The following is a 19,049-nucleotide window of genomic DNA, read 5'->3' on the forward strand; positions in this document are numbered from 1 at the left end:
CTGCAGTTTGTTCAAAGTAGATTTAGATACCCCAGTGAGTAGAGCATTACAGTAGTCAATTCGAGAGAACACAAATGTGTTGATCAGCTTTTCAGCCACAGTTAGTGATAGCATAGTGCGTAGTCTAGCGATATTTCTGAGGTGAAAAAAGATATTTTGACAGTATGCTGCACATTTGGGTCGAATGTTAAGCCAGAATCAAATATCACCCCAAAGTTTTTTGATTAGACTAACAATTTAGACTTTAATAAAGAACTAGGGTGCTGTTCAAGGCAGCCCCAATACAGATAGAACAGGAAAAAAAGCACACCCCAAAATTACAGGGGTGCTGTCTGGAGAAAAGCCCTTTTGTGTTCGCGGGCTGTCTGTGCTCTTGTCTCAGTTATCTTCTGTGACCTTCTTCTCAATGTGCTGCTTGTGGTCCTCAATCACACTCCTGTACCTCCTGTGTGTCTCTGATGCCACACAGTAAATCTGTCCACCACTGTGTTTAGTCTCTCTATTGTCTCTCTCAGCTCCTCTATCTGCCTCCTGCAGCTCCTGTGCTCCTGTCCTGCTGGAGTGAACTGTGTTTTCGACACACTGACCTGCTGGAGAGTCTCTCTGTGTCTCTCTGCCTCCTCTTTGGCCTTTTCCTCATAGTGTTGCCTGAGCTCTTCCATCTCCCTCCTCTGTGTCTCCTCCATTTCTCTCCTCTCCCTCTCCTGCTCCTCTCTCACTTCCTGCTTCTCTCGGTCCTCTCTCTCTCCTCAGCTCCTCCTCCAGCTCTCTCCTCCAGCTCTCTCCTCCTCCCCTCATCCCTCTCCTCCAGCTCTGCTATCTGCTCCTCCAGTGCTCTGATCTTCTCCTCTCATGTCTGGATCTCCTCCTCCATCCTGCAGAGGTGGTTCTGCAGCTCCTTCTGCTGCTTCTCCCTCAGTCTCTCCTCCTCCCTCTGTCTCCTCTCCTCTCTGTCCCTCAGGATCTGCAGTTGCCTCTGTCTGATTAGGGACTCGGCCTCCTGGTACATCTCAGTGCTGTAGTAGCTGCCCTTGTTTCCTGCTACCAGCTCCTCTATCTTCTCCAGCAGGTCTGTGACCTGAGTGCCACCCCTGTCCTTGTTGAGGGCGTGATATCTGTTCCCACACTTCTCCAGCAGCCACTGGAGCTCCCTGCTGCCTGTCTGCACAAACTCCTCCAGGGTCCTGCTGGTCAGCTCATCAGCATTGGTGAACAGGATCATGGCCTGTCCCAGGGCCCTCTCCCCAAATATCTCCAAGACTGTCTCCAGTGTCCTCCTCTCCTCCCCTGAGGATCGGCCCAGCGGGGTCACCAGGAGGAAGACGTGGGGTCCCGGGGCAGACAGGTTAATACAGAGCCCCACATCCCGTCTCCTGTCCCCCTGAGACAGTCCAGTGTGGAGCCAGTCTGGAGCGTTCACTACAGTCACCCGTCTCCCGGACACATGTCCTGTCCTCCCAGCTCTCCTGAGTGACCTCCGAGCTGCTGGCTTCAGAGAGAAACTCCTCTGAGCCCAGGATGGTGTTTCCTGCTGCGCTCTTCCCAGCACCAGTCCTGCCCAGCAGCACCAGTCTCAGCTCAGCGGGGCGGGGCTGGAGTCTGGGTTCAACTGCAGGGTCTCCTTCACTCACTGTAACAGGAGGAGAGACAGGAGCATCAGGGAGGATTCACATGAGAGGAGACCAACCTTTCCACAGGTAAGAGGAGTTCAGTTTGCTCAAGACATTTCTTAATAAATGTGACTTTAAAGTCATTATGAAATAAATTTACAGACATAAACATCTGGGAATTAGTCTTGAGCATCAACTAACTAAATTGTTTAACCGCATGTTCATGATGATTCACTTGTGTCAGATATTTTTTTCCAAAGTGACTCAAATTTCATCTTAAAAATCTGTGTTCATTTACTGGCCTTCAAGCAACAACAGTAATGCTGTAGTACTGGGGTGTTTCCCGAATGCATCGTAGTGCTAAGATCACCGTAAACTCGATCTTAAGATCGATCGTTAATTTAAGAGTGTTTCCCAAAATCCATCGTAACTAAAGTAGCACATTAAATCCTTCGCAATCTACGTGGTCCCCGACCCACTCATTAATCACTAAGTGCTTCTTGCACCAACCTTAGCGGCAGAGATCGCCAGGCAGAGCATATTAAATTCACGTCATGACAATTCTCTGGAAATTTAGAATACAAAGATTTTATATTAAGGATTTTGATATTTTGTTGTACCATGTAAGAGGAAATTTGGAAAAAGAACATTTATTTATACAGTAATTAATTTATTAGTCTGCCTGGGTGAATTTCATATTCATAAGTCAAATGGTCCAATAACACTCCCTCCTTTAGTACCTTTGAGGTGAAGTTTAAATTGTATTTAAATTCCACAAAGAACGTGCTAAATGTTAAAGCTTAAGCTAAAGCAAGGAACACATTTGATATATGTAAACATATAACTTGGTTACCTCATTACCGCTGGCAGTTAATTGTTTTTTTGTTCTGTTTATGTTTTCTTTCTTTTATCTGTATTTTCTCTTCTACTTGTATTTGTATGGGAGCGGCGAGGGTGCATGCCCAGAGATCCCCAATCCGTTACAATGCACACACAAAAAAAAGTTAAGTTTTATACTTGACAAGATGATATGATTTTCATGATGAAATGCAGTAATGCATTAAGTTAAATCATTGGGCCTAACATGTATTTATAATGTAGCGCCACGCAGGGCGCTTTAGCATGCGCACGCAAGGCGGGCTGAGAACAGCACCTGGGGACTACCGGACTGTATATAATGGGACGGAGGCAGGGATAGTCTCTCACCCCTTCGTGTGTGTGTATGTTAGTGTAGGTGCAGTGCTGTAACCCCTGTCCCTGTGTGTGTACCTTTCCCGATTCGAGTTAATACATGTGTTGTTCAACCCCATTCCCTGAGTCCCACGCCTGCTCCATTCCCTACCGAAACCCGCAGTCGATACAATATTTCAAGTTCGAATACCCTTTTATGTTCTGTCGTGGTTGTTGAAGGTAAAGTTTAGACCTACTTGTTTTTAAATGTTATTATAGGTCCTGTATTTGTTGAGTGACACATGCCAAGCTTTGTAGTTAATTTTTTCAGATTTCATGTTAATAAGGAGTTCCAATAGTATTTTTCTCATGAAACACTGAAACACTTAACAATGGCAGCGCACCAAAAATATTGCTTTAAATCAAAGAGGTCGTGCAGGACACATAAACTGTCCACGCAGTCAATCTTGGTTTTGTTTTATGGCATGTCAGTAATTTATTTTATTTTCTCTTAGAAACAATGTGTCCCATTTTGTGCCTGTCTATACGCTTTCGCTTACGGTAAATGGTTGTTAAATTATGATGTCATGTTGACTTCATATTCTTTTTCACAACTCGATTTCATCCCACTGAAGGACCAAAACCGACACCATATAATGAAAGTATTGTCAATCGATTGTTTTTCAATCGACTTGTGATGCTTTTTGCTAAGCGACTTCACGGGCGGGGTAAGCAAAGAAGTACTTTATACTCGCTCGTAAAATGACCGATTAAGAGGGGTTTGGGAAACGCAAGAAAAAGTAGCACGTACGTTACGTACGTACATCGTAAAGTTGCTCGTTAGTGTCTAAGATTAATCATTTTCGGGAAACTCACCCCAGTCCAGTTCACGGTCAGCTGCCCAAGTGCAATGAAAGGCTTATGCGCATGTAGGCTCCAGGACAGAGACATTAAGGAAACACCAGAAACATAAACAGCAGCAGCAACAACGAGTTAAATAACACACATCTTTAAAAAGAGAGCATCAGTGTGAGCTGGTGGTGGGGGTAGAGTTCAGAACTTGAGTAACGTGTCAGAAAACACAGAAACGTGCAAGTAAAAAAAAAGGTAAAATCGCTTTTATAATTGTAAACATTAAAATAAGACCCATGTAGGACCAGCAGTAGTGAGGTACAACATCAAAATAATACATCAATTTAATAAACTAAGGGGGTCTCTTTAATTCAAGACTCCAACCCAGCCTGCACTCAGGGTGAAACCCAGGATCCGTCTCTTCTCGGCTCGGGGACAAGGAACATTTCGGAAGCTTTGAGTCCCAGTTTTCCCGTCTCTCTGGGTGGGAGCCCGAGAGCCGCTGTCACTTCAGATCCGGACAGCAGCTCTCGGGCTCGCACCCAGAGAGACCGGAAAACTGGGACTCAAAGCTTCCGAAATAAGAACACCTTCCAAAGACAAAGGACAAACAAGCCCATTGTGTCTGATTCTTTTATTGATAAAATAAATCTTTTACAACAAGTGTTCCAAGCCGAACTGGTGTTTGTAAGTGATAAAAGTACAGGTCTATGTTATCTTCTGAAAGAAGACCGTTCCAGTTATCATGCCCAGTCTCAGGTTTGGGAACAAATATCTGAAATATCACAGCAGCAGTATTGCATGATCTGGAACATATTTTAAGTGCCTGCTGTGTGATAAAAAATTACAACTTGGCTCATTCCATCTTCTTCTCCTCTGAATCTCTGATTAAGTCTCAATATTAAAGCAACATTCAAGTGTGTTTGTTTTATCTCAGAGACTAGGACATGGCCTCCTGTAACAGTCACAGTTCCCTCATACTGCCAGCACCCAACACAATGACAGCACTTGAAGAATAAAAGTAAGGCCACCAACAGGAAGAGGATATTGGTAGTTAATGGCTCATTAATGATTCTTTGGCAAGGATCCGCTTCAACAACAGGGCTGAGCAGCTTGTTCCCCACCCCCACCACCCTTTGTGTAAAGAAGAGCATCCTGCCCTGACTTCTCTGCAGCTGTGTCTGGAGAGAAGCCAGGGTATCGGCTTCAACCACATGGCTGGGCAGTTTTGCTTCCCACTCCCACTGCCCACACAATAACCTTTTATGTACCTTGGGTGTGCAATGAATAACACTCACATACAGTACATGGCACATGTATTGAAGCCATTCCAGTGGGGAGCCTGTACAGGCTCCACAGGAAAAGGTAAAGGCTCATTTCACAGCTCAGGGCAAGCAGCAGATCAATAAGGCACAGGAGAACAGCAGGAGCAGGGAGGAGAAGGGCATTCAGCAGGCGGGAATGAGCCCCACTCAGGGAGAAGAGGAAAGGTCTGGAAAGCCAAAACCTGCAAAGGAACTGAACAAACTCCTACTGAACGAAGCCACAAGTGAATCTGCAGGTTTCGGCTTTCCACTCCTCCCCGAGACTGGACAACAACAGATCTGCTGCATATCCTGTCTCTCCCTGGCACCTGGAGAAGAGATCACAGACCCCCCCAAAGACAAGCTGCAGCATGGACCTTGACCTGCTTTTATAAACAGGCCTAGTCAAAGCCCCGATCTAAAATCTCAAAACTGAAAAGAAAACTTCATGTAAATACTGCACAAACCCACAGAGCTAAAATCCCTCTGGTTCATATGGCTCCAATAGACACATCTCACAATTAACAACATTACATAAATCTATACAAAGAAAAATTCACAAATACATAGATAAAAAAAACTTCTAGACAGCTGAAGGTCAGATTTGAACCCATGCCAGATTTGAAAGCCACATGTATCTGACACTTCAAAACACCCCAAACCCCTCAGTACAAACCCCATACATCCGTTCATTCCAGCTGTCAACACTGAACATTTTCCACACTTTTCCACACAGTTTGTACAGCAGCAACTGTATCAGTGTGGATGCGACACCCCATAGACAAAAAATCCCATCAACGCAAAACCACAAAACCATGAAATTCCTATGAAAGCTCAACCACAGGGCACAAGACATGAAGAAATGTACCGAACATATAAAATTACAAAAAACCTAGTAGGTACACACCCAATGGGTACTTTTTTACCACACTACAGGGGAAATCGCATCATGGCTTGTAATCTGTTGGCAGCTACACTGGAAACACTGCCACTTGATTATTGACATTCAGCAACACCGTGTATCTTCTAGTCCAGTGGTTCTCAAACTGTGGTACGCGGACCGGCAGTGGTACGCGGCGTGCCGCCAGGTGCTACGCCAAATGACCCTGGAACTGTGTCCTGTGCTGTGAAAAATCGGGACGGGTTTTCATATTTTGTATTTTAATACGTGTTGAATACGCAGCCTACGTACTACGATACAGTGCGCGCTAATACTTCAGTGGACACAAGAGATACTCTGTAATTCTATACCACTCTATAGGAATGCGTGCTACGGACGCAAGTGACCAACTGTATTTAAAAAATGCTACTGTATCTCCAGCAAATAGGGAGAAAGGAGAATGTGCGTGATTTTGGAACAATGCCAACGTTGTAAACACAGGAATGCATAGAAATGCGTTGCTACGAACGGTGGTGATCTTGTGAGCACAGGAAAGTGTGATAGATAACAGAAAAATATTTAAGAATTGTTCTAAGTTAATTTGAGAAAAATACACCGAGCGTCTCTGTGTTTCGCTCCCATGCACATGAAATAAAAACTTAAAATAAATACGGAAATAAATACGTAAAAGCGGAAAAATGCAAGCTTGCAGATTGCTAAAGCGCTATTTTTGAAGAACCTTATTTGCCATTGGCAAAAGAGCTGACACGTATTATGTGTGGAGAAAAAGCTGCTAAACAGCTCGACCTGCTGCCCCCTCTGAAAGACAGTCACTCACAGAATTATTGAAATGGCGGATGATGTCAAAAGTACGCTGATAGAGCGCGTTCAGATGAGCCGATGCTTCTCACTGCAATTAGATGAGTCCGATTTGGCCGGTTCGTTTGCTTACGTTAGATACGAGTTTGAGGGCACGTCCCGTTAGGACTTTCTGTTCTGTAAACCGCTACCAACAGGAACTACAGAAGAGCACGTTTCAGCTTCTGAATGAATTTATCGAAGAGAATGGCATCGAGTGGATAAAACGCGTCAGAGTTTGTACAGACGGAGCTAGAGCTTTGACAAGCAGACATAACGGTGTAGTTGCACGAATTAGAGAGGTTGCTTCAGAAATGAATGGACGAATTGCAACATCCACCGCGAGAACTTTGCCGTCAAGAAAATGAATATCGATTTAAAATCTGTTAGACTCTGTTGTGAATTGTATCAAGGCTCGAAAAATTAATTCACCTCTGCTTTGCTCGACTGAACAGGCTCACCCCCTCACTGAAATGGTGCTTTTTTATTAGTTGTTTTTAGTGTTTTTATTCTGTAAAACACTTTGGGAAGCCACCTTTAAAGGGGCTATATCAAATAAAGTTTTTTATTATAATATTTATTATATGTGTGTGAGTGTGTGTGCACGCGCGCTCATGTTGGTCATTGAGAATTTCTGGGGTTTCCATGAGATGATGACTTGTAGGTGGTACCTGGATGCTTTAGTTGGATTAGGGGTGGTACTTGGTCCAAAACGTTTGAGAACCACTGTTCTAGTCCCATTTAATACAGTCTAGATTCTTCTGCAACGATTCATATTATTCGGCAAACCGGTTTTAAGAATCTTTTTTATTCCCAGAAATTATATTGTTTAGCTTCCCACTTTGGGACATTCAGGAGTTTTGTATCCAGACTCACTTCTATATGTTAAGTGCTTAAAAGCTCTTTGAGCAAAATAAAAAAAAAAACTCCTAGGGCTCCAGATTTCTCTTATACTCTGTGAATGACTGGCAATAACCTGTGCACAAACCAATTCATCATTTAAAAAAAAACAAATCTCTAATCAGTGCATAATCCAGCCTGGAGTGTGTGATGCTCCCAGTAACACATATAGAGATGTTGTATGATATAGAGATGCTGTAGCAGTGCAATGATACACTCAAAACACTCAGATCTGATCGATTCAGAGCCGAGTGTTACACATAAAAAAAACGTCCAAAGGAACGTTCCTAACACACTTCCTTCTAGATATGTGCAAATGAAAATAAGACATATCAATACTGTAAATTCCCTCTGCAGTCTTCTGCTCCCTCTCCCTCTCTCCAATTTTTCAGTTATTCCCGAAATCCCATAGGACACAGAGGCATCTAGGCTTCTGGTAACTTGTGTTTTGGTTCCTGAAAAATGGTGGAGCTGATTCTCCAGTGTTTAGACACCGTCAGTAAAATGTACAATCCCAGATCAAGATCAGCCCTGCTGGGAACTGGGGGAGGTATTGAGCGTGAGCGTATTGAGCGTGACAGACCGGTAGATCTGAGGAAGTCAGGAGAACGAGGATTCAAGAGTGGAGAGTGGAGAGCAGAAGACCGTCGCTGTGAAGTCAGACTTGTCAGTGTGCAATGAGCTTCATATTGTGTCAGTGTATGGCACACACTGTAGACCATCACAGACTCCTTCTGTGGTCGTCCCTCAGCACTGCAGTTCAGTCTGGAGACAGTGCTGAGAAGCTGCTGTTAACAGAGGGAGCGACATGGACCAGAACACTGAGCAGAATAAATAACACACCCCCACCCTGAAGGGATGTTCATAAAGCACCTCCTACTGGATAGGTACAAGAAAAAAAAAAGTTATCAATATTGCATTATCGTTCTTCCTAAAGGACCCGAAGGTGCTTCACACATAGGAGGGCACTGTTCACCCATACACCTTAGCCTGTTCAAGCTCTGATCTTGCCAGGAATGAGGTCAGGACACTTGACTATGAATACTGCTAATCTGTCTCTAATCAATACTCATAAGAAATGAAAGAATACTGCTGGCATTAATTGATTATTAATACTGCTTTGCATTCATTTGGCACTTGTCTTTCCAAACAATCCCAGGGTGTTTCATGTGTAGGAGGGGATAGTTCAAGCTCAGATACAGCCGGGACTCTGGGACGCTGGGACTCCACACGCCTGCTCCTACAATCAATGTCTCTGGAATATTAACCAATTAAGCAGTCAGGACCTCAGCTGTAATCCACTTTTGATCTAATTCTGACCTCCTACGGCTCAGTGTCCCTGGTCATCTCTAGTTTGGAAATGACATCAGACAGAGCGCCACCTACTGGTCCACCAGTACTAGGTGGCCGAGCTGCCACAACCCAACTGGATCCAGCCACCAAGTAGTAAGACTGCTCCCCACAGGCAGCCCCACAGTGGGGAAACCAGAGAGTGGGCTCACTCGTAACCACAGCTGAGCAGCACTGTCTGTACAACAACAATAAGAGGAACACGCGTACAAGCATGAAAAGCACATTGATTCAATTTCACGTTTGGCACATGAAGTTGTCCTGAGAACAGGTTTTTGTCCAGGTCCATCTTTACAGATACAGCGCTTAGGGCTCTATCAGCAGGGCTGTGCCCAGTGGAACCAGCGGAGGGAAAGTCCCAGTCAGTACCCAGGAGCTGCCACTAGGGGGTGGGAGAGTGTCAAGGCTGCTTGTGTCCTGAGGCTCTTTTCCTGATCTCTTCAATGTTTTGTTAAAGGCAGACTGGTGGTCTTTGTTCAGCTCTGGAGCAGGCAGGAGAGGGAACCCTCTTGTGAAGGTGAGGTTCCTGTGGGGAGAGTCGCCCCTGGATGAAGATCAGACTGGTGGAGGTGAAGAAGAGCTGTCGGTCCAGGGGGTCTCTCTCTGATCAGTCTGTATCCCCAGTACAGCAGGAGAGCTGGGAGTCCCTTCACCTTGACAAGTGAAATAATCTCACCACTGTGACGTCAGCAGCTCTCCTCCTGGGCTTGACCATGTCTCTCTCCGTCTCTGCTGTCATTAATCTCCTCCATCAAACAGCAGAGCCTCTTCCAGACTCGACTGCCTCTCCTCCACACAGCAGCTGGGCTCCTGGTCTTCAGGGTCAGCTGGGGTCGTCACTCCACTGAGCTCCAGGACTAATCCTTCTTCACCTGGAGGAGGCAGCTCACCTTCCTCCTCCTCCTCCTCAGATGGATATCCTGAGACTGTCCCCTGCTCTGGGTCTTTCACAATAACTGTGCCTGAAGGGATTCCTGGAGTAACACTGGGAGAATTATCTACGGGGAAAACTGGAGTAGATTGGGGTTTCAGCGCTGGAACAATCTCTCCTCCTGTTCCATCGTCTTCTTCCATGCGCAGGGACACAGCATCACTGAACCTTTCAGACCCCTAAAGGAATTCATTTTCTTTACGGATATTAATATTGTTGCATGCAACTGGTATCATGCTTCTCTCCTCTCTCATCTTCAACCATTTCTTACACACAACAGCACCCAGTCCAGCACTCATCAGCACAGCCACTGCTGCTGTGATGACTAAAATAATTCCAACCCATGACACACTCCTCATCTCTGAAAAAACAAGAACAGAGAGTTACACAGAAAGCAAATCTAGAACAGCAAGAAGGAAAAAAAAAAACTATCTAGCAGCCAGTGTCTGACAGCGTTCTTGCTGCCCGGTTTCACATCCCAGCTCAGAGCCCAAGAAACACCAGGAGAGGAGCTGGAAAACTCCAGTTTCTGAAATACCAGCTGAAACACTGGACGTGTGTGACTGGTTTCAAACCACAGGAGAAAATCAGCACTAAAACAGCTGAAGTCAAGTATTTTCTTTATATGCAGGTAAGTTCAGGTGGAGATCAGTTTAACTCAGTTTCTCCTGTACTAAAGACTCACCTCCCACAGTGACAGTGAGGGAGACAGTGCTGATGGTGTTTCCCTGAAGGTCTCTCACTGTGTAGTTGCCCTGATCAGCTGGAGTGAGGGAGCGCAGTGTCAGAGGGCCATCCTGCACCAGCACTCTCTGCTCGTACCCGGGGCCAGGGAGCCCTGCGCTGCTCAATAAGACTCTGGGAGACTGGGCAGATCCTGCAGGATCAAAAAGCACCTCTACTGGAGCAGCAGTGTGGAGAGGAAGAGTCAGATTGTCTTCAGACCGCAGGGTGAGGACTTCTGATCTAGCTGAAATTCAAGGACAGGAGCAGAGTGTAAGAATGATGCAGACAGCAATTCATCAGCTAGAAAGACTGCACTTACTCAGAGACAGTATTTATCATATCTTGAAATTGAAGATATTTTCATAACAGCAACACTGATTTAGAGTTTTAAGTTAAAATATATTCAAGTACTGTAATGAAAAATCCTTCAATGTCAGGAAATCAATACCTAATCCAATACCTCCTATTGACCCCACACATCAGGGACTGACACTTGTGAAAGAGTCACACTGTGCACGTTCCCCACTGGAGCCCCACTACTCACCTCCCACAGTGATGTGGACAGTGCTGATGGGGTTCCCCTGGGAGTCCTGCACTGTGTAAGTGCCCCCGTCTTCAGCTCTCACACTGGAGATCTTCAGCACCTGGTCTTGAACCCAGGCCTTCAGCCTGCTGGAGTCTGGGGTCACAGTGCTGTCGAGCACAGAGCACAGCCTGCGAGACTCTCCTCCCTCAGGCCTGAACCACAGCTCTACAGCCTGCTGTGTGCGCAGAGGGACACTGAGGGGGTCTCCACAGGAGAGACGGATGTTGTCCTCGTGTCCTACAGGAAGACATTGACAAGTGACCGGTCAGTCACATGGTTGTGTCCCAGAATTCTCTCTCTACAACCTGAAGAGAGAATTCAGTCATCGAACCTGACATCATTCAAGTTGAGCTCCAGCTACTGTGAGGATAATGAGCTAAAATTTACCAATGACCCTGATCTGGGGTTTGAGATGAAAAGTTTAGAAGAAAGACTAGAGATGCTGGTGCACCAAAATTAAAAAAAGGAATAACAACTGAAGATCTGTTTTGTTGACACGAGTCATGGATCACTGTCCTGTAAACAACCGATTCCCTGAAAACTGCTCAAATCACAAGGAAGGAAAATGAGATTACCTAGAACTGTGAGCTTCACATCTCCAAGGAATTTCCTGTTGCTCTCGTCATTCACAAATCGACACTCGTAGATATCTTCATTCGAGAACATCACGTTATGAAGGATCAGGGAGAAATCCCCATCTCTGATCCTCTCTCTGGACAGCTCAGCTCCGTTCTCGAACCCTGGGTAAGTGTGGATTTGTCCTCTGTTGAACTCCAGCACACGGCGGTCGGCGGTCTCCCACTGTATAATCTTTCTCTCCTCCGGAGTGTCTCTATAGGAGCTCCCATCACAGGGCAGAGCGACTGTGTCCCCATAGAGCCCAGACACAGAGAGGAGAGCAGAGCACACTGGGAGACAGAGGACAGAGACAGAGAGAGACTTCAGCTCCCTTAAAACACACAACAGTGAGACACAGCTCTCTGGATGTGACTGTAACTGCTTGTGGACAGCATTTCTTCACAGGCGAGGGAACAACAACTCTGATCTCTTACCTTGTGAGCAAAACACCGTCAGGACAACAACCAGGACCATCATGATGAGGGACCTGCAATAAGATTGCAATATGAGTGAAGGAATTAAAGCTAAAAAAAACAGTGTCCAGTGTGGTTTAAATAATCAGTTAAGAAAAATACAAGAGAAGAGAAAGCTCTTTGTAAAAAATGATGAAAAGACACCAGGATCCAGCTACAAGGAGCAGAATTGAACATATAAAATGTACAATGTTGTAATAATTTTCAATATGTTCTTTCACACTAGAACAGCAAGATAAACGTGCACACATTTCTCCCCATATCCCATTTTCATTTTAAGTGCCTTGCCCAAGTATCCAAACCCTTTAAAAGTTTACAAATGTTGCTGGATTACAAAAGACATCTTTTTCCAGTCAGTATTTGGACTGCAAACAGTATGCATTTAAGGATAAAACCAGTTATCTGCTGACAAATATTGTAAAGTCAAAACCCGAAATACAGTGCTTGCAGAAGTATTCAGACCCCACACATTAATATTTGGTAGACATTTTAATACAATAACAGCTTTAAGTCTTTTAGGGTACAGTAGGTGTCTACCAGTTTAGCACACTGGTTAGGAGTGATTTCCGCGCAGTATACCGTAATGCCCATAATACGAGCTTTCACAATCTGTTAATGCCAGTGAGACAGACTGAAGTCCCAGATAGACTTCACGCAGTGATCTCACCCAGAACACTGCACTGATACGACAGTTTCACGGAATAAACTTCTCACCTGAAGAGCTTTCAGATGAAAGCTACTCCTTGATAAAATGCTTTCTTGACCCCGGGCTCTGCCTAAACTCGCTCTGCTTTGATGGAAGACGAATTTCGGCTAAGTGTGAACTGACCGGCGACAGAGGAACAACAGCTCTCGGATCTCTTCCCCGCTCGTAACACCGTAAAATAAGTTTAATGCTGGTGCAGCTGAGCCTGCTTACCGCAGAACAACAGAGGGCTTCTTATCTTTTTGCGATTGCATGTGTAACCTTGTCTTAAGGGGAGCCGGGTTTTAGAACTGGGTATAGCTGTTCACAGCTGCCTTTACGAACTACAACTCCCATAAAAGCACTGGGCAACTTCCGGCACTCACAGCCGAGTGGGGGGGGGGTGGTTAGTCACTTACAGCCCAGGGGAGGAGCTCCTTTCTAAAGTTTATTTTCTAACCTCACGTTTAAACAACAGAATGATCTCTAATATTACTACAACACACTTTTCACCCAGCGACTCGACACAATTCGCAAACGAGGGTCTGTCTTCGTCTGTGACAACCCGCAGCCCCTGAATACACACTTCACAACAAAACTACACGCTGAATCCTTAAACTGAAACGGTGACAGCGGTAAACGAAACTTCAGACCTTTTAAAAAAGCACCTCATTACTTTGGGTTTACGGCTCTTACCTACGAAATCAGAAGAACACCTCGGGAGGATTTGCAGAGATATCTTCTGGTCCGGGGTACAGCAGGCTGGCAGCCGGTTGCTATGTCCTCACCCCTGGTTGGTTATTCGTGTAAAGCGATGGGAATCTCCTTCGCTGAAGTTTCTCACCCGGGACAGACCTCGACTCACCTTCCTGAGCCCAGAGACCGGCCGGGTACTGGAGTAAAGCACTGTGACTCTGTCATCGCACCACCCCAAGAGCCGCAGGGAAACATTAAATACCCCCCAGGCTAACCACTCAATGTGGTACAGGACGCACCAATCAGCTTTGAGGTTTAAGGAAGGGGAGGGAAAGAACAAGCTTAAAAGGGTGTTTTGCAGTTAAGTGCCCTAAGGGGTGGGTACAATAGGAGTGGTTTGTATATCTCTGTCCTGAGAGCACTGCTCTACCGACGGATTTCACTTCCATTTCAAGCCCGTGTGCTTTTTTTATTTGATTTTGATTCTTTAATTTAACGTCTCCTACATAGTTTGCCGTTGGGTTTTTTTTTTAATGTATGGACTTAATGGCGATGTTCGTCTCTCTTTCTCATATTGACTTAATGACGATACCGGAGTAAAGTTAGCTTGAAGTTCGAAAACGATTTTGGCACGCCTGTAGCGTTTACACGAAACCTCTTAGAATCGCGAGAATACTTGCTTTGTGTATAAAATACATTGTGAGTGCTTTCTCAGCCTTTACTTTTTCGTTTATATGACATTTTTTTGACAAATCACGAATATTCTTTTGTCCATATCTTCGCAACGGAAGCACAGAACGCCTTCAAACCAAATACATTTTAAAGACCACGACATGTGGATATTTCCACAGCCTCTACATCAAAGTATCAGTGAGCTAATTATCTTTTTTTAAACCTCCGGTTTTTCATCGATGCGTAATTACGCACTAACTGGAACCCGGGGGACCGCTGTATACACAAGATCACAACGCGAGAAATACTGTTCAATACGGCTTCATGCGAAAAACCCGTATATGACTATAGGCAACAGAATAGTGCAGTCTCCAATTACTCAGACTGTAAGCACGCGAATAAAGCTTTGTCTGAATTCTGAAACCCTTTCTTTACGTCCTGTTTTCATTCAGGTAAGAGTCAACTATATGCACAATACTACTGACAGCAGGAAGATTAAAATATTCTTTACTCAGCAGCTTATTAAAAACAGCTCCCATGATGTTCAAACCGATTTTTTACACAGAACACTGACACAGCTTTGCGTTCTGAATCTCTTTTTCTCGTGCGTTTATTTAATGTGGCACAATGCACTGGGATAGGGGTATTCTGTTCACAAACCAATAGCATTTAAACCACAGCACCCACAATGCTGCAAGTAAGTGTTTTGCACACTAAGCAGAGAGCGATGTCTTCCTCGTTAGTATAGTGGCGAGTATCCCCACCTGTCACGCGGGAGACCGGGGTACATCAGGACGTGCATTGAAGTGAAAGCAGGATGCGCTGCGACATCCACTGTGCAGATCCCGCCACACTAAGAGGTGAGTGGGTCTTTTCGATCACAGCGCTAGGCGAATCCCCAAACAGTGTGCGTGGCAACAAACGAAACAGGCCTGTTTCAGCCCGGTTTAGATCCGGGGAAATCGGGCCCAGTAGTGGCGGGATCTGTACAGTGCATGTCGCAGCGCTTCAATGTGCTTCCTGATGTCCTACCCCGAGAACAGAAAAGACAGCGTCCGCAGCAACAACAGCTCAGGTCTCTGCACAGGAGCTAAGCTGCCCCCATCTCCTCTGCTCTGCTCTGCGGCTCCTGCGGAGTGGAGTCCTGCCTGAAGCCGTGTTTGCAGGCGGCAGCTCCCCCCGCCCTTTCTGTGCGTCGTGTCCAAGGGCTCCTGGGAGGAAGAGAGAGCCCTCCCACTCGGGGGCTTTTCCACGGTCTGTGTGAGGAGGGGCGGGTGTGTCTAGTAGCTTATCGAGCGGAAGCCTGGGTTGGCGGAGAGCTGTGATCGTGCAGACCTTGAGGTGTCACCTCTTTGTCTGCTTTCCCGCCCCCCCTCCGCCCAAGCTCTGCTCCAAAGTAGCCCGGCAACCCCTCACACCTGCACCTTTCACAACTTAAGTTGTGGTCATGAGACACCCATGGGGCGTTGTTCTTGCTAATTGTTTCCTGCCCGTCGCAGGCAGGAGTCCATGCGAGGAAGATGCGCTGGACAGAGCTCAGAGGGCGCACCTGGGTGGCTTTCCTTCTGAGTGACGTTCCTGCAACACTCTCCCACTACTCTTGGATCGCTCATGCCGCAACACAGGAAGGCTGGAGCAGGTGGGTGTGGAGAGTGTTAGACTGAAGATTTAAAGGTCCCTGGTTCGATCCCGGGTTTCAGCGTTTTGTTTCATGGAGCCCTCTGTTTCTCTCTGCAGCACCCCCTTCCTAAAGTGACGCTTCCCTTTCTCGTTTCAGCGTTTTGTTTCATGGAGGCCTCTGTTCCTCTCTGCAGCACCCCCTTCCTAAAGTGACGCTTCCCTTTCTCAGCCTGAAATGCAAGCGAGACACCAGCAGCAGTCCCTGCTGGTTTCCGTAGTGTAGAGGCTGTCACGTCAGCCTAACACCTGAAAAGTCCCCGGTTCGAGACTGGGCGGAAACAGCATCGTTTTGCACGCTCCTGTACTTCACAGAGGTCTTGAGCGACCGGTCATTTGTTGCCAATGTATTTCCGGTGCCTTCATGCACTCTTGTACCAAACGCACGTTCCTTCTGTACACGGAGCAGATCATTCGCAATTGGGCTGTGCCGACAGACCAGGACGAGCTCTGTTGGCTCAAATGCAGTGCAGGACCTGCAAGAACAACAGAAAGATTAGCATCCAGCGGGGGCTTCTTAGTGAGCCCAAGATCTCATCAAGAATCGGCTCCAGCAACAGGGCTGGGCGCATTGTTCCATTCTCCGCCCACTCTCGGTGTAAACAAGTCTCTCCTGGTCTCTGCTTGAATTGCACTTTCCTGTGTTTGCTTTGGTGTAACTGGCTTCCCCTGCATGGGCGAATGTGAAGAAGATCCTTAGTAAGTCATTGAAGAAAACCGAGAAGAGGTCGGAGTGACCTCTGTCGTTCATCAACGATCCAGTCAGGCAGTACTCCTCTGTAAAGCGCCGTTCGTTCACATGGATTGGCTTTTTTTTTTCTTCATGCAAGTAGTAAAAGCAGACGCCCCTTTAGGGAGCCTGTCAGCACCCGGAGTTTTCCCCTTCTGTAAGCTCTCCATAGCCTCTCAGCTCTTCTACTGTCAAATTCCCCTCAAGTACTTCCCTATCTTCTTCACTCAAAACGTTTTCTAGGTTTGAGGTAAAAAAATGAATTTCTTCATCCTTTACCTCTGTAGAGCTGTACAGTCTTGAGTAGAAGTGTCACGCCCTCTGCAGCCAGAGGGCGGTCCTTCTCTGTCCTGTCCCTAGTTCCTGGTCTGCTGTCCTTCCTGTCCCTCTCTTTCCCTTGGGCTATATATTTCCGGGTCTTGCACTCTGTCCTCGCTCAGCACTGACGTTCGGATGTCCTGAGACCCGCCTAGCACCAGGGCGCCCCACGTCCGCTCCCTGAGGGCACAGGTTTCTATACGGCATTCCTGAACTCCTTGCACTAATGAGCCCGGGCCTTTTTCCCGTCTCGCCGCTATGCATATGGGTCTTTTTCCGCACTCCTGCTCCCCACAGTTAGTCCCTTTGGACGTCCGTGACAAGAAGGCCTCGATGCAGGAGAGGATAGCACTCAGCTCTGTACTCTCTCTTCCCTCCTCATCAACTACACTTTCCATGACAGACTTGGAGCCTACCACTTTCCTGAAAAAGAAGCGAGTACACTTCTCATTTTCTTCCAAGAACTGCACTCTGCTTCTTAACAGCACTCCTCGACTGCTTTCTTCGACTATGCTCCGGATGTCCTTTTTTAAAAGGGTGATATCCTCAAGCACATCGAAGCCACTGTGCAGCATCGTGTAGAGACGCTGCAGCTGCCTCTGTTTCCTGGCTAGCACTCCTCTCCGTCTGGCAGCAGCCTTCCTTCCCTCAGCCATGAAAAAGGCCTTTGTCCTCACCTTCACCTCCTCCCACCACTCTCTTACTGACCCGTACAGACACTGCAAGGACAGCCACTGTGATAGTTTCTCCTTGTAGCGGGATACTACCCCCTCGTTCTCTAGCAGCTTTGTGTTGAGTTTCCAGAGGCCTGGGCCCTCCCTGGAGTTCCACTCTACACCCTAAAGCCTGATGATCTGAGAAGAAGACAGGCTGAAGAGTGACCCCAACAACTTTCACTCTCTCTGAGACAAAGCAATAGTCAATTCTGGAGCTGCTATTCCTCCCTGACCATGTATATCCTGCTGTTGTGGGATATATACATCTATATGTGTCTGAGAGTTTAAAGTCTTGAACTAAGTTTTGCAGGGCCAGTGAGCTGGAATCCAATTTTATCGGCCTTTTGGCTAAGATCAAGTTCAAGTGGCATGCCCGCAGTTCTTGTCTTTCCAAAGTTCTAGAAGGCGATCGAAGATCCTGAAGAGTGCTTGAGCTGGTATCGCCCTAGGTTGAGCCTAGGGGGTTAAGGCCAAGCAGCAGCTGAGCTGGTTGGGATCCGGCAGCAACGTTCTCTCTCTCTGCTCTCTCCTCTCCCCTCCCCCTTTCTCTTGCTCCACCTCCTTGGCCTCTTGGCTGGGAGTAGGTACTCGTGGCCTGCCCGCGGTGCTTGCTTTCTTCCTCGAGACTCAGAAGCGCTATCCACTCCCTCTCTCTCTCTCCTCCTGCGCCTGCACCTAGCTGGGCTTTGCCCACAAGGACAAAGTCCAGGGCTCACTCGCTGCTCCTTTAGCAGCTAAACCGTCCTCTCCACAGGACCTTGCTCTCTCTCTTTCTCTCCTTTTTTCTTTTTTCTCCTTTCCAGATGGCAGACAAGAAGACACTGATCCGGTTCCACTGGACCAAGAAAACAGAGACGATGCCAACTGCGAAATCCTTTTTCATTACCTTCCTGAGAGGGATCCTGCAGTTGGTGGCCGGAGATCTCTACTGCCTGCAAGACAACAAGGCAGAGAGATACATGGAGGCCTACATAGCCACGGACGCCTCATATGAAAAGGCAACGAAAATGATCAGAGAGAAAGGTAAGCACCCCCGTTTCTCTGATTTCAGGCCGGAGCCTATGAGGAAGACAAACCAGAGGACCATCACAATCCTCACGTACAACCCCTACGTACCAATGGCACTGGTAACAGCGTACCTAGGGAGGTATGTAACTGTGGTGGGCAAACCGACGGAGATCAGGGACAGTTGCGGCGTCTGGTACGGCAAACGCCAGTACCGAGTCCTCCTGAAAGAGGACCTAGAGGGTGTCGACGGTTTCCAGCACCCCCCGGCCCGCTTCAACATCTGAGCCGA

The 19,049-nt window shown here is 46.8% G+C and overlaps 1 protein-coding gene across 1 annotated transcript; it reads right to left on the reverse strand.

Annotated features, from left to right (window-relative positions):
* Positions 1 to 7,545: 7,545 nt before the first annotated feature.
* LOC138243275 (uncharacterized) lies at positions 7,546 to 13,854 on the reverse strand. The gene is made up of 6 exons (XM_069198835.1): positions 13,640 to 13,854; positions 12,220 to 12,272; positions 11,743 to 12,075; positions 11,126 to 11,404; positions 10,541 to 10,825; positions 7,546 to 10,216 (listed from the first exon to the last, which is right to left on the reverse strand). Exons 2-6 carry the CDS (start codon positions 12,260 to 12,262, stop codon positions 10,035 to 10,037), a joined length of 1,122 nt encoding a protein of 373 aa, XP_069054936.1. The 5' UTR covers positions 12,263 to 12,272; positions 13,640 to 13,854; the 3' UTR covers positions 7,546 to 10,034.
* Between the last annotated feature and the right edge of the window lie 5,195 nt (positions 13,855 to 19,049).

The sequence above is a fragment of the Lepisosteus oculatus genome, chromosome 14, assembly GCF_040954835.1.
Source record: "Lepisosteus oculatus isolate fLepOcu1 chromosome 14, fLepOcu1.hap2, whole genome shotgun sequence".
Classification (NCBI taxonomy): domain Eukaryota; kingdom Metazoa; phylum Chordata; class Actinopteri; order Semionotiformes; family Lepisosteidae; genus Lepisosteus; species Lepisosteus oculatus.

Excerpts from the sequence above, each read along its gene's own strand:
- LOC138243275 (XM_069198835.1), bottom strand. The coding sequence starts at position 12,262 with ATGATGGTCCTGGTTGTTGTCCTGACGGTGTTTTGCTCACAAG. Across the intron at positions 10,826-11,125 it reads TGTCCACATCACTGTGGGAG|CTAGATCAGAAGTCCTCACC; the intron begins GTGAGTAGTGGG and ends CTTGAATTTCAG. Across the intron at positions 10,217-10,540 it reads CCTCACTGTCACTGTGGGAG|AGATGAGGAGTGTGTCATGG; the intron begins GTGAGTCTTTAG and ends TTGTTTTTTCAG.